Genomic DNA, 11,248 nt, shown 5'->3' on the forward strand with positions numbered 1-11,248 from the left:
ATAGAGTTATACATAAATATTACATTTGTGTTAAGGCAACAGATTATTGTTTGCTGGGCTTGCACTATATTGTTTAAGGCGTTTCATTTCGACCAAATGGACTAAAAAACGACCAACAGTGGTCGGTGCGGTGCGGCAGGTGCTGGTTCACAGTGGCTGCTGCTGCAGAGAGTCCAGGATGAAGGGCGGACTTCAGGCTGCTTTACATACACAGAGCGGCACGGATGACAGCAGCAGTCCACACTTTTACACACTTAGACACGGACATACTTATATATAGTACAGTATATACACCTGTGAGAGAACGATGTCTTCTCCTCCCACTGTCACCTCCAGCGCTCTCAGCGCTCTGGCGCCGAAAAGGAAAACCAAGAAGAAACACTTCGTGCAGCAGAAAGTGGAGGTTTTCAGAGCCAGTGACCCCGTGGTGAGCGTGCTGATGTGGGGGGTCAACCACTCGGTAGGTGTGTGTGAGTGAGTGTGAGTCAGTGTGAGTGTGTGTGTGTGTTGTTATTTTTGTTTTTTTTATCCATATGATATGTAAACATACTCAACTGCCACTTTATTAGGTACAGATGACAGACAGTACAGTTTTACAGTGTTACACTGACACTAAAATAGTCATTTTAACACCAATGCCAATAAGGACAAATTACACTTTGGAATAGTGTCTCATTTAACTCTTTTGGTGTTAATGTTTATTCTAAATCTATTTCAGGCTGAGCTGCTGTTAAATTGACTTCAAAACTTTAAAAGCTGCACATTTTACTGTGGCAGGAGTTTGTACCCAGTGTAGTGTTCAGCTGCTGTTGCTCATCTGCTTTAAGCTGGGTTGTAATGAGGGGTGATTATTTGAATCACAAGCATTATAAAGCCTTTTTTTTGTTTTGTCCGGAGAAATGCTGCTGCTCAAACCGTTCTCTGTCAACTTCAGAGATGGTTGTGCATGAAAATCTCAGTGGATCAGCTGTTTCTGAAATACTCCGTCTAATATCCAACAACTATTCCACATTAAAAGTCACATAAATCAACTCATTTCCATGCTCATTCTAAACTTCAGGCCTAAATGCACTGACTTGCCGCCATATGAATGGCTTATTATATATTTGCATTAAAGGGCAGGTGTGAACAGGTGTACCTAATTTAGTGGCTGGTGAGTGAATCCTATGTGTTTGTGTTTGTGTCAGCTTGGGTCCATGTGTGTATAAGCTGTGTATATTCACCACTGATCCACCATCACCTGCAGATCAATGACCTGAGCCAGGTTCCTGTCCCCGTCATGCTGCTTCCAGACAACTTTAAAGCCTGCGCCAAGATAAAAGTCAGCAACCACCTCTTCAACAAGTACTGTGCTCGTCCCAGCTCCGTCCACCTCCCCCCTGCCTCCTGCCATTTGCACAGATTTGTGTGACAATTATTACACCTCGGCACAAGCTTATCAGAAACTGCAGACGCCCCTTCTTAGTTCTCCACCGACAATAACTCCATCCATAACTACAGCTGCAGTTGTTACCACAGACAATAACAGTGACATTGAGCTTGCGTGGACTGTGATATGAAGTACGGCCTCACAGCAATGCAGAAGAATGATAATAGTGCGAAATAATGCAGCACAATTCTCGCCCAATGAGCCGCTTCAGAGGCTGCGTATCAGGAATATTAACAAGTGCCAGAGGAATAATAAAAGTTGATGAACTCATCTGAAAATATTTAAGGGCTCACGGAGCGTGACTGTCAGTCAGACACCGTGTGAGACAGACTATGTTAGAAAATAATAAAGCTTTATGAGAGCAGCGCCATACGCACTCGTCCACGAGGTTCATTTTCTGTGAGGATTTCAGTCCAGAAAACTTAGTGGCTTTTAATAATCCTTTAATCCATCCAGGAATCCAGGTTGTGTAAAGACTTATAAACAGAGTTGGGAAGAACAAGAAACTACTGTATGTTTTTTTCCTCATAGAGTGGTTTCCAGTCAAGGGCAATGAAGAGCTCAGGCAAATGATATGAATAAATTATACACAGTCAGTGATGCAAGTGTCGAGTAAATAATTCAAAAGTTCACACGGGATTATAAAGTTTCGATTTTATACAGTAACTCTGTTTTATTCACATTGGCTGAATATTTAAAAACCCATCTTTCTACGTCTGAGGGCAACGCTAGCTTTGTTGTTTTTATATCTGTCAAATTCTGTGATTATAGTCATTTGGATTAGAATAATGTGACCGAAAGTTGGTTTTAAATATTAGCAAACTGTCGTACAACATGTGTCTGCAATGATCGAGCATGTCCAGCATAAATAAAAATGGTGTAATAGTTGACATGAAACAGTAGGACAAACCGCTCCAGGTTTAAGATGTATGTGTTCCAATAAAGTGACTGAGAAATACTTACTTTAGCAGTGCTAAAACAACAAATCTTAGACATTTGCACAACACTGTATATGAAGATGCACTGTGTTTTCCTATTATGTTGTCGATCTAATATATGAAAACTGTCTTTGTTCCTCAGAGAGAATCTTCCCGCACAGTTCAAATTCAAAGAGTACTGTCCGCAGGTGTTCAGAAACCTGAGGGAGCATTTTGGCATCGATGACCACGATTTCCAGGTATGAGTGAAAACTTACTGTGGAGCAAAAATCTTGTTAGAAGAATAAAAACAAAACATTTTCTTATGATGTATAGACCTGCTGGCTGCCTTCTAAATTTGAATTTCTGTGTGTGACATTTGCATGTGTCAGGTGACACAGAGTCAGCAGACTGCACATTTGCTTAGCAGATGAATACATGAGGGAAGTTGTGTGTGTCCAGTCTGCAGTGCCTGGAAAATTGAACAGTCACACAACCTTAAAAAGAATCCATGCAAAGTGCTTACATGTTCGACAGTGAACCATTTTAAAAGAAATGTCTTATATTCTGTTGGAGAGACCGTGCAGTGTGTGCTCACGGTGCTGTCCTCTCACTCGCCAACAGGTGTCTCTGGCCCACTGTCCTCCGCACAAAGACGAGGAGGGGCACCGCGTGGGTCTGCTGCTGACATCATATGACCGCACTTTGGTGGTGAAAGAAATCTCCAGTGAGGAGGTGGAGGATATGCACAGCATCCTCTCCGAGTATCACCAGGTATGAGTGGCGTCGAGAGGAAACACTGACAACTGATGTCCTTTGACAGTGAACTGTGAAATGGGTCTGCTTGTCTTTATGAGTCGTCTTAAAAACTATGAACTGACATCATGGAGGATTGTGGGTGCATGGGAGAGCTGGACGGTTAGCTTCACCAAGGAGGTGTTTTGTTTTTGTCTGTTTGTCTGTGAGCAGCAGAACTAAAAAGTAAAGGACACATCTGTTTGATATTTTCGGGGTGCGTACAGTAAGTTATGGCCCCAAGAAGGAATGATTAGATTTAGGTTGTGACTCAGATATGACTGAACGGCCTCGGAGGACGACTCTCACCAGATCTGTTGTGGATTTATCGCGGTTAGAGTTCATTCAGAGTTTTCATTCAGAGTTGAAAAAACTATTTCAAACGCAATAAATATGATTTTTAAAATGTAAAATATATCGCCTTAAAGGTACACTGTATATGGATCAGTGACAGCTAATGGAGAGACTGCAAACTGGAACAGACAGAGTTCTGTTTGTGCATGTGCGAAAGTGCAACTACTGCTAATGTACACACACAGTTGTGGAAAGACATAAAGCCTGTATTTTTTTTCATAGAATTAACTAATACAATGATATATACTATAACAACATGTTTTTATTTGATAAGAACCACAAATGTTAGCTATACGGAACGGGTGGTGTTTGGACCCAGTTGCCGCACACTGACAAGCTAGTTAAGTTCTCAGTAAGCTTTTTAATACAATGAAGAAAAGCAAACACACAGTTCAGGACTTGTCGGCAACAATACCGTTGGTGAGTAAGAGTATAAAACCAGGTAAACAGTCAAATCCAAAGGGAACAGGCAGAAGTGTTGTTGAGGAGGGAAGCCATGCAGTCGGAAATCCAATTGTTTCGACAGGAAGTAGTCACACTTCGCACATGCTTTTCGTGTGTCCGGGAACTTCACATACCAGACACAATGTCAATCTTCCTTTTTTCCGTGTAAGATTCTGTTTCAAAATTGACATCCTACCTGATTTTTCCATTTGGGCTACTGTAGAAACATGGCAACATGGCATGGGCTACAAAAGCCTCATTTTTATTTATTAAAGCGATTATACACATACGCAAACATACATATGGGCGGTATATTCAATTTCTGCCATGAAAAAAACTCTCCTACATGTTACATGCTGGACCTTTAAAATGTATTTGGAATAAAAGTGTAAAATGTAAGGCCTTAAAATTAGATAATTATTCTGTGTGCTGGTTGTGTCTGCGTGCTGTGTTATTTGGTATTTTGGTATCGTGGGTCACATGATGACGCAGTGATGGATGGTGGCATTGTGGGTCAGAGTCGACATGGATGCATGGATGCATGGATGAGCTGTGCTAAAGAAAGCTCGTCTATACATGGTCCCAGAGGCACTCCCTGTTCTTGTCCTGGATTTGTTGTTCATAATACTAGATACATCAGTGTTTTATTTTTGTTATTTTCTGCTGCCTTCATATATTTCTGTTGCTGGGCTCTAAATGAGAGACTTTGCAAATTTAGGTCATTTTTTAAAATGAACTGTTCTGTTTTCAACAGTCCTTCACCTTTCTGTGGGTTTCTTCAGTGTTTCCCCCACTTGTAGTTAAACAGTGTGAAAACACTCATAGAAATGTGCGGCTTGTAACTCACACTCACATTTGCACCTCGAGAGAAAAACAAAATAGTAAATGCCTCCACAGGGTTTTTATGTCAATCTAAGCCGTATTTGTGTTGTTTTGCTGTAACTGGACAGTAAAGAATCACCTGGTATTTAAGCAAAGACATCAGCACCATCTCCCACTGCTGTTAATGAACTCAGCGCTGTTCTCTCTTCCAGTATATTGTTACGTGCCACGGCAGCACGCTGCTCCCTCAGTTGTTGGCCATGTACAGAGTGACGGTGGAGAGCGAGGACACCTACCTGTTAGTCATGAGAAACGTCTTCAGCCACACACTGCACGTGCACAGGAAGTACGACCTCAAGGTAACGCCTGCACATAACAGAAATACTCCAGAATTCCCATTCAATCTGATTTGTTCATTTGGACTACTGTAGAAACATGGCAACGCAAGATGGCAGTCTTCATTAAGGAAGGTTCTTGCCTAAATGACATGTAAAACGCTTATTCTAAGGCTACAATAGCCTAATTTTTTATTTTTAAAGCAAATATACAGACATATGGGTAGTATATTCACTTTCTAACAAAGTGTCATGCAACACTTTATCTTGAAAAAGAAAATCTGCGTTCTGGTCTACTGCTGCCTCTTTGGTAAGCTTTGGTTACTTATAACACAAATGGAGGATTTCAAAAACTGATATCACAAAACAACACATAAATGTACAAATGGAGGCAGCAATGAACATGAACAGCGCCAGTGTGCTATACCATTAAAATCTTTGATTTTTCCTATGGACATTGGTGCAGGGAGTGAGTGATTTAGAAAGTGACACAGACACAGGAGAAAGATGATGTACACAGAGGATTTCATTGTCAGATGTTCAGTTATTCATTAATGTGTGATGTCTTCAGCGATTGTGATGGAGAGAAATGATCAGCAACAATAATCAGTGACTGTCTTTTTCTTTCCTCAGGGCTCCCTGGTGTCACGTGAAGCAAGTTTTAAAGAGAGGGTGAGATCAGAATTCCAACATTAATTCCTCTTTGTGACTGTCCATTTAAAATGTATTTTTCAGTGACACATGTTGTGTTGAAGGCTCCAAAGGAACATTAACTTGAATTGGTTGATATTTATTATCAGCCTGTTTTATTTGATGCAGTTTGACTCTGACTCACAAAACAAATAAGGAAGTAAAAAGTGCTCTGAGAACACCGACACTGAAATCCACATCATTATTTGGATTCACACCAGACTGTACCTCTTCATAGGTATAAGCACTTTATTACCTTGATTTATTTTTGTAATAACAAGAAATTCCTCCTAAAAAATAACACCCTATCTTATGATGTTAAATAAACAATTTCTGAATCCACCCTCTGTAAGGAGAAGTAATTCCGAGTTGTGTGACTGTGACTGACACACACGTATACAATTTGTTTATATACAAGAAGGAAAAAATGATTTAGCCACTACCCGGGTTCATTAACTAGTTTCATCAAATAAAAAAACCCATGCCTGAGCAGAAACTGAAGTTTGTTTTGCTTTTGTACTGTAAGCCGTTCGTTCCCCCTCGTCAAAGTCCATATCCAGATTTATTTTATCCTGGCACACAGGAGTTGTTGATCCATTGCTTCCTACATTTTAAAAATCAAATATGTTAAGTTGTAAGTTTCTAGTTGGAAAAAGCCTTTTAACGTTAAGATAAAGCAGAAAGCACCTTCTTAACTCTTAGAACATGGAGCATTTCAGCTGCTTTTTACTATGTTACTATGTTTAAACATACAGTATATACAGAGGCGATAATGCAATATATGGCCCTTTTCCACTGTGGTCCCAGCTCGCCTCACCACAGCACGGCACGGTTTGGAGATGAACCCACGGTTTTAGGATTGTTAAGTCTTTTTAACTGATCTACAGTTTGGCATTGTTCGGCTTGACCAATCAGTGGCCGGCAGTCTGACGACGTCATGCATAGTATCTACTTAGCTCGCTTGGAACCTTGCCAGAGCAGATACTAAAAAAGTACCAGGTATCAGGTATCAGGTACTATGCTAGTGGAAACACAAAATTCTTATATCGTTTTTTTCAGCACAACCTCTGCAATCTGATGAAACATTTATTTCATTTTCACCAACTATATAAACACACCTAAGAAAAAAGTACTCCAAATGTTTAAAATCGGATTGAATTTGTAAAATCTGGAAATCTGTCCTCGTTTTTATGAATGAAAAGAAAAGAAAAATTGTCTCTTTTTTTCTGCAGAATTATTGGTACTTTATGTCACTACTAAAAATTAGATATAAAATGAATCATAACTTTGACTCAACAACAAACTGAATATGTGATCTATAAACACCCCCCCCCAGGATGTCTATATAAGGAGTTGTTTACGACAATTTGCCATGGGTGCACCTGCCGCATGAGCACTAAGGGTTAAACAGGACAGTCTGACATCTGTTCTACCTGGTGTCCCTTCTGGCTGCCATGTGGTCAGTCCGAGCAAGGCTCTGTGTCTCAGGATGGTTTCCAAACAAAGCAGCATGTTGAGTTAAGTCAGTGCTGACATTCCTTAAAATACCCTTCAAATTAAAAAAGGAAAAGTCATGACATTAATGGGATCCACTGGGATCCACTGTTTTCCTTTGGTCATGCCCCACACTGCCATAAAATTGAATATAAATGGATTCATTTATGAGTAAACACAGACAAACATTACTGAAGACAAACTGATTGTGTGAGCACAGTGTGGACACCACAGCTTTTCTGGAGGTGTGGATGTGGAGTGTGTTCAAGTCGATTCCCACACTGTGCCACTTACACCAACTATGAAATTAGACTTTTATTTATTGTATGTACTGTAGGTGTTCGGTTTTACCTGTGCTGCACCACATAGATGACGTTAAAGCCCTTTACAAAGTAAGTCAAGTTAAGTTAAGAGTTCCCATAATTAGAAAGTAGTCGGCGTCGGAGAGTGGAGCATAAAAAGAATCTCCATTGTGTGTGACAAATTTGTTTTTCAGAGACTTCAGGAGTGCTTTTACTGAAAAATGACTTATCAAATGACTTTAAATAACATCAGACGCTCTGTGTTTGGCCTGCAGCTACTCTGACCTAGAAAACATGCTGTTAAAGAGCTGGCTGAATGGATCGAGTTTAAACGGCACGCACTGCAGGGGCGTGGAAATCTTTGATGTTGTGCGATTCGGAAAAAGCAGTTTCTGGGGCAATATTGTTTTCCTTTTATGTGACAGGAAACATGAGGACTGATGAAAACATGATTATTGTGTGATTTTTCTTTTTTTGACCGTGAATGTAGTTCAGTTCATCTTTGCTCTGTTTGCAGGTGAAAGAGTTGCCCACATATAAAGACGTAGACTTCAGGAATACGATGCAAAAGGTTTATGTGAGTGAAGAGGAGAAGGAGAAGATTTTGGACAAGCTTCACAGAGACACAGAGGTAAAGAGGAGAGTTTAAAGTTTCCGTGTGTCGTGTTTCCATTGAATGGAATGATTTGGTACAGTATGGTACTTTTTTAATTAAAAAAGTTAATATTAGTTAATATTACCAAAATAACAGCCCCAACCGTTCCATTATTTGGCACCCTTCCCTTGGGGTGCCAGAGTAAAATGGCAGACCTGCTGATTGCATTAAGTACTCCATTTGAATGGAAGTCTATTTTGCTGAGGAATAAATAGTCTAAATCACTCGTTTCACCTTCACTCCAATAGAATATGATTTAATCCAATCCAACTTTATTAATAAAGCATGTTAAAGACAACACAGTCGGCCAAAGTGCTGTACACAGACAAGACAAATAAAACATGTAAAAAACAATAAAAGACAGTAAAACAATAAAAGAAAAAGAAAATGTAAATGCCAACCTCCCAAACTGAGTTAAAAGCCAAAGAGGAAAAAAAACATGTTTTAATAGATGATTTAAAAAAAGTGAAGTCCAATCCAATCCAACTCTATGTAAAGCATTTTAAAACAACCACAGTGAACCTTAGTGCTGTACAGCAGAATAAATAAAACACACAATAAATGAAAGGCATAATAGCATGCGATAAGATGCATCTAAAACAACTAAAATAAATTAAAGTACATAAAAAACGTGGATAAAAACCATAATAAAACAGATCAAATAAAATAAATAAAACTGTATGCTAGTATTGAATGGTTTCTTTGTTTATAAGTCTCTCTTGGGTCTGCCTCCTTCATATCTTCAGGTCTGCATTCATCAGAACAGTACAGGCTTACAGTTACTGTCTTTGATTACAGTATTTAATCCTATTGTCACTTCAGGGTTCATACTGAATTACTGTTCAAATTTAAAATTTAAAAAATGCACAATCTGTTGTTCATGCACGACTGCAGTGGTTTTCTAAATAAACATTTTTGTTTTTCTTCATTTTGAATTGCTAAAGCAGTATTTTGACATGCAATCAATCTTAAATAACTGCCAGATATTGGAAGTTATTCTGGAAAAATGGGCAAAAGCACTTAGTTACAGGATAGTCTCTGGTCCTTTCATGGTTAAAATAAGCAGACGGACATGAGGGTTAGGTGTTAAAGGGTTAATCCTTGTTAAATAAAGGTTATAATAATAACCTTTAAAGGTACCAGTGTCGTCATGGTTTTCCTTTTGTTAAGACGTGTGCATGTGTGTCCTCTCTCTACAGTTTCTGGTGCGGATGAGGATGATGGACTACAGCCTGCTGCTGGGCATCCATGATGTGAAGCGGGCTGAGAGGGAGGAAGAGGAGGAGGAAGAGGAGGTTGATGAGGAGTTGCCATACGAAGAGGAAGAAGATGATGAAAATGGGCTGGCCCCTGCCCCGCATTCCACATCGCCTCAGGGCATCGCAGGCTACATGAACTCCTTCAAACCAATGGGTCCTGGGGAGTTTGACCCTTACGTGGATGTGTACGCTGTTCAGAGCGCCGTAGGTGAGTCCTGACAGCCGAGATTTCTCTGATGAATTAAAATATGTTCCGGGAGCTCAAGGCTGTGATATCACCTCACACTGGGCTCAAGCAGTTGAGATCAATATCCCCAACTAAATGCTGTAAATCACCCCCGTGTAGGTGCGCCCCAGAGAGAGGTGTATTTCATGGGTCTGATTGACGTGCTGACACAGTACGACGCCAAGAAGAAAGCTGCTCACGCTGCCAAGGCTGTCAAACACGGGGTGAGAGATCAGTGCTCGGTGAAGGAAGCGCTTAGCACACACTCTGCATGCTTCACATCTCGAGTCTGGAAAAGTGGAACTGACTGCTTTCACTTATGTTTTTGTATTTTTGCAGGCGGGAGCAGAAATCTCAACGGTTCATCCCGAGCAGTACGCCAAACGGTTCAGAGAGTTCATCACTCAGATCCTGGCATAGTTCAACGAGTCTTATCATACAGTACAGTTCTTACACCACATCCCCAAGATGCATTCAAAACTTATGGAAACAATCTCTGTGAAGACCTTATGTAAAGCACATTGATAGTCTACTATAATGCACTCATAATGCTTCATGACATATGGAATTAGATTTGTGTCAATATGAAGCAAAATAGCCATTTAATCATTCTAAAATATTGTATTTTATTGTTTGAAAATACACTTGTTCTTTGTGTTGTGGTTTTTTGTTTGTGGGCGGGCCTTAGGAAGCTACCTGCTGATTGGCTACTGAGTTTTGGAATGACAGCTCAATGGACCAAAGTCACTCTCCATGTGGAACTCCTGTCAACATCCAACAAAATTACAGTATCAAGCGTTTGTCAGATTATAAATGTTAGATACTTACAATTATTTTATCAAAGAACAAGAGAGGGAGCGCAAAGAACAAGTGTATTTTCAAACAATATATATTTTCTTACCACACTTTAAAACAACTGAACTATCCCTTTAATTTAGCATGATATTAACCTAAATCTTTAAGCACATAAAAGAAAAATGTAACAATCAAAAGTCTTTTCATTTGAAACGTTGGTAATATTGAGGAAATATTGTCTGTTTTTGATTACATGAATTAAAACTAACATTTGCTTAAATGATTAAAGACTGAACTCTAACATTAGTCGACTGTAAATTCATCACTGACTGTAAACAGGTGAGTTCAATTCTTTAGCTAGCCTCAGCATTAAGCTCAAATCATCACATTTTATTTTTATCTTACATGATTCAATTAGAACATTATACATGTTGTATAATATATTCTCAGTGACGAAGCATTGGTGTTTGTCCTTATTTTATTTTATTTTTTGTCTTCTCCCTCGTCCCAGTCCTCGTGGCACACATTCCTGAATCTCCCTCTCAGATAATTATGAGGATTTCCCTGTGGACGGACAGCTGAGTGGACAAACAGAGGCAGACGAGGGACAAAAGAACCAGGAGAAATGTGGTTGTCAGGGCAAAGAAGAGTGTGAGGATTGACATTGAGAATATGGAGATTATTTTAACTATTTATTTAGAAAAAAACAAAGAGAAAACGGACAAATCACA

General features: G+C 39.6%; 1 protein-coding gene across 1 annotated transcript; it reads left to right on the forward strand.

Moving 5' to 3' along the window:
• The first annotated feature begins 225 nt into the window (after positions 1-225).
• Positions 226-11,165, forward strand: LOC131460613 (phosphatidylinositol 5-phosphate 4-kinase type-2 gamma-like). Its single transcript, XM_058631241.1, has 10 exons — positions 226-460; positions 1,247-1,344; positions 2,510-2,606; positions 2,971-3,120; positions 4,974-5,120; positions 5,730-5,768; positions 8,100-8,213; positions 9,437-9,704; positions 9,843-9,946; positions 10,062-11,165. Exons 1-10 carry the CDS (start codon positions 308-310, stop codon positions 10,140-10,142), a joined length of 1,251 nt encoding a protein of 416 aa, XP_058487224.1. The 5' UTR covers positions 226-307; the 3' UTR covers positions 10,143-11,165.
• The last annotated feature ends 83 nt before the right edge of the window (positions 11,166-11,248 follow it).

The sequence above is a fragment of the Solea solea genome, chromosome 6 (assembly GCF_958295425.1).
Source record: "Solea solea chromosome 6, fSolSol10.1, whole genome shotgun sequence".
NCBI classification, from domain to species: Eukaryota; Metazoa; Chordata; class Actinopteri; order Pleuronectiformes; family Soleidae; genus Solea; species Solea solea.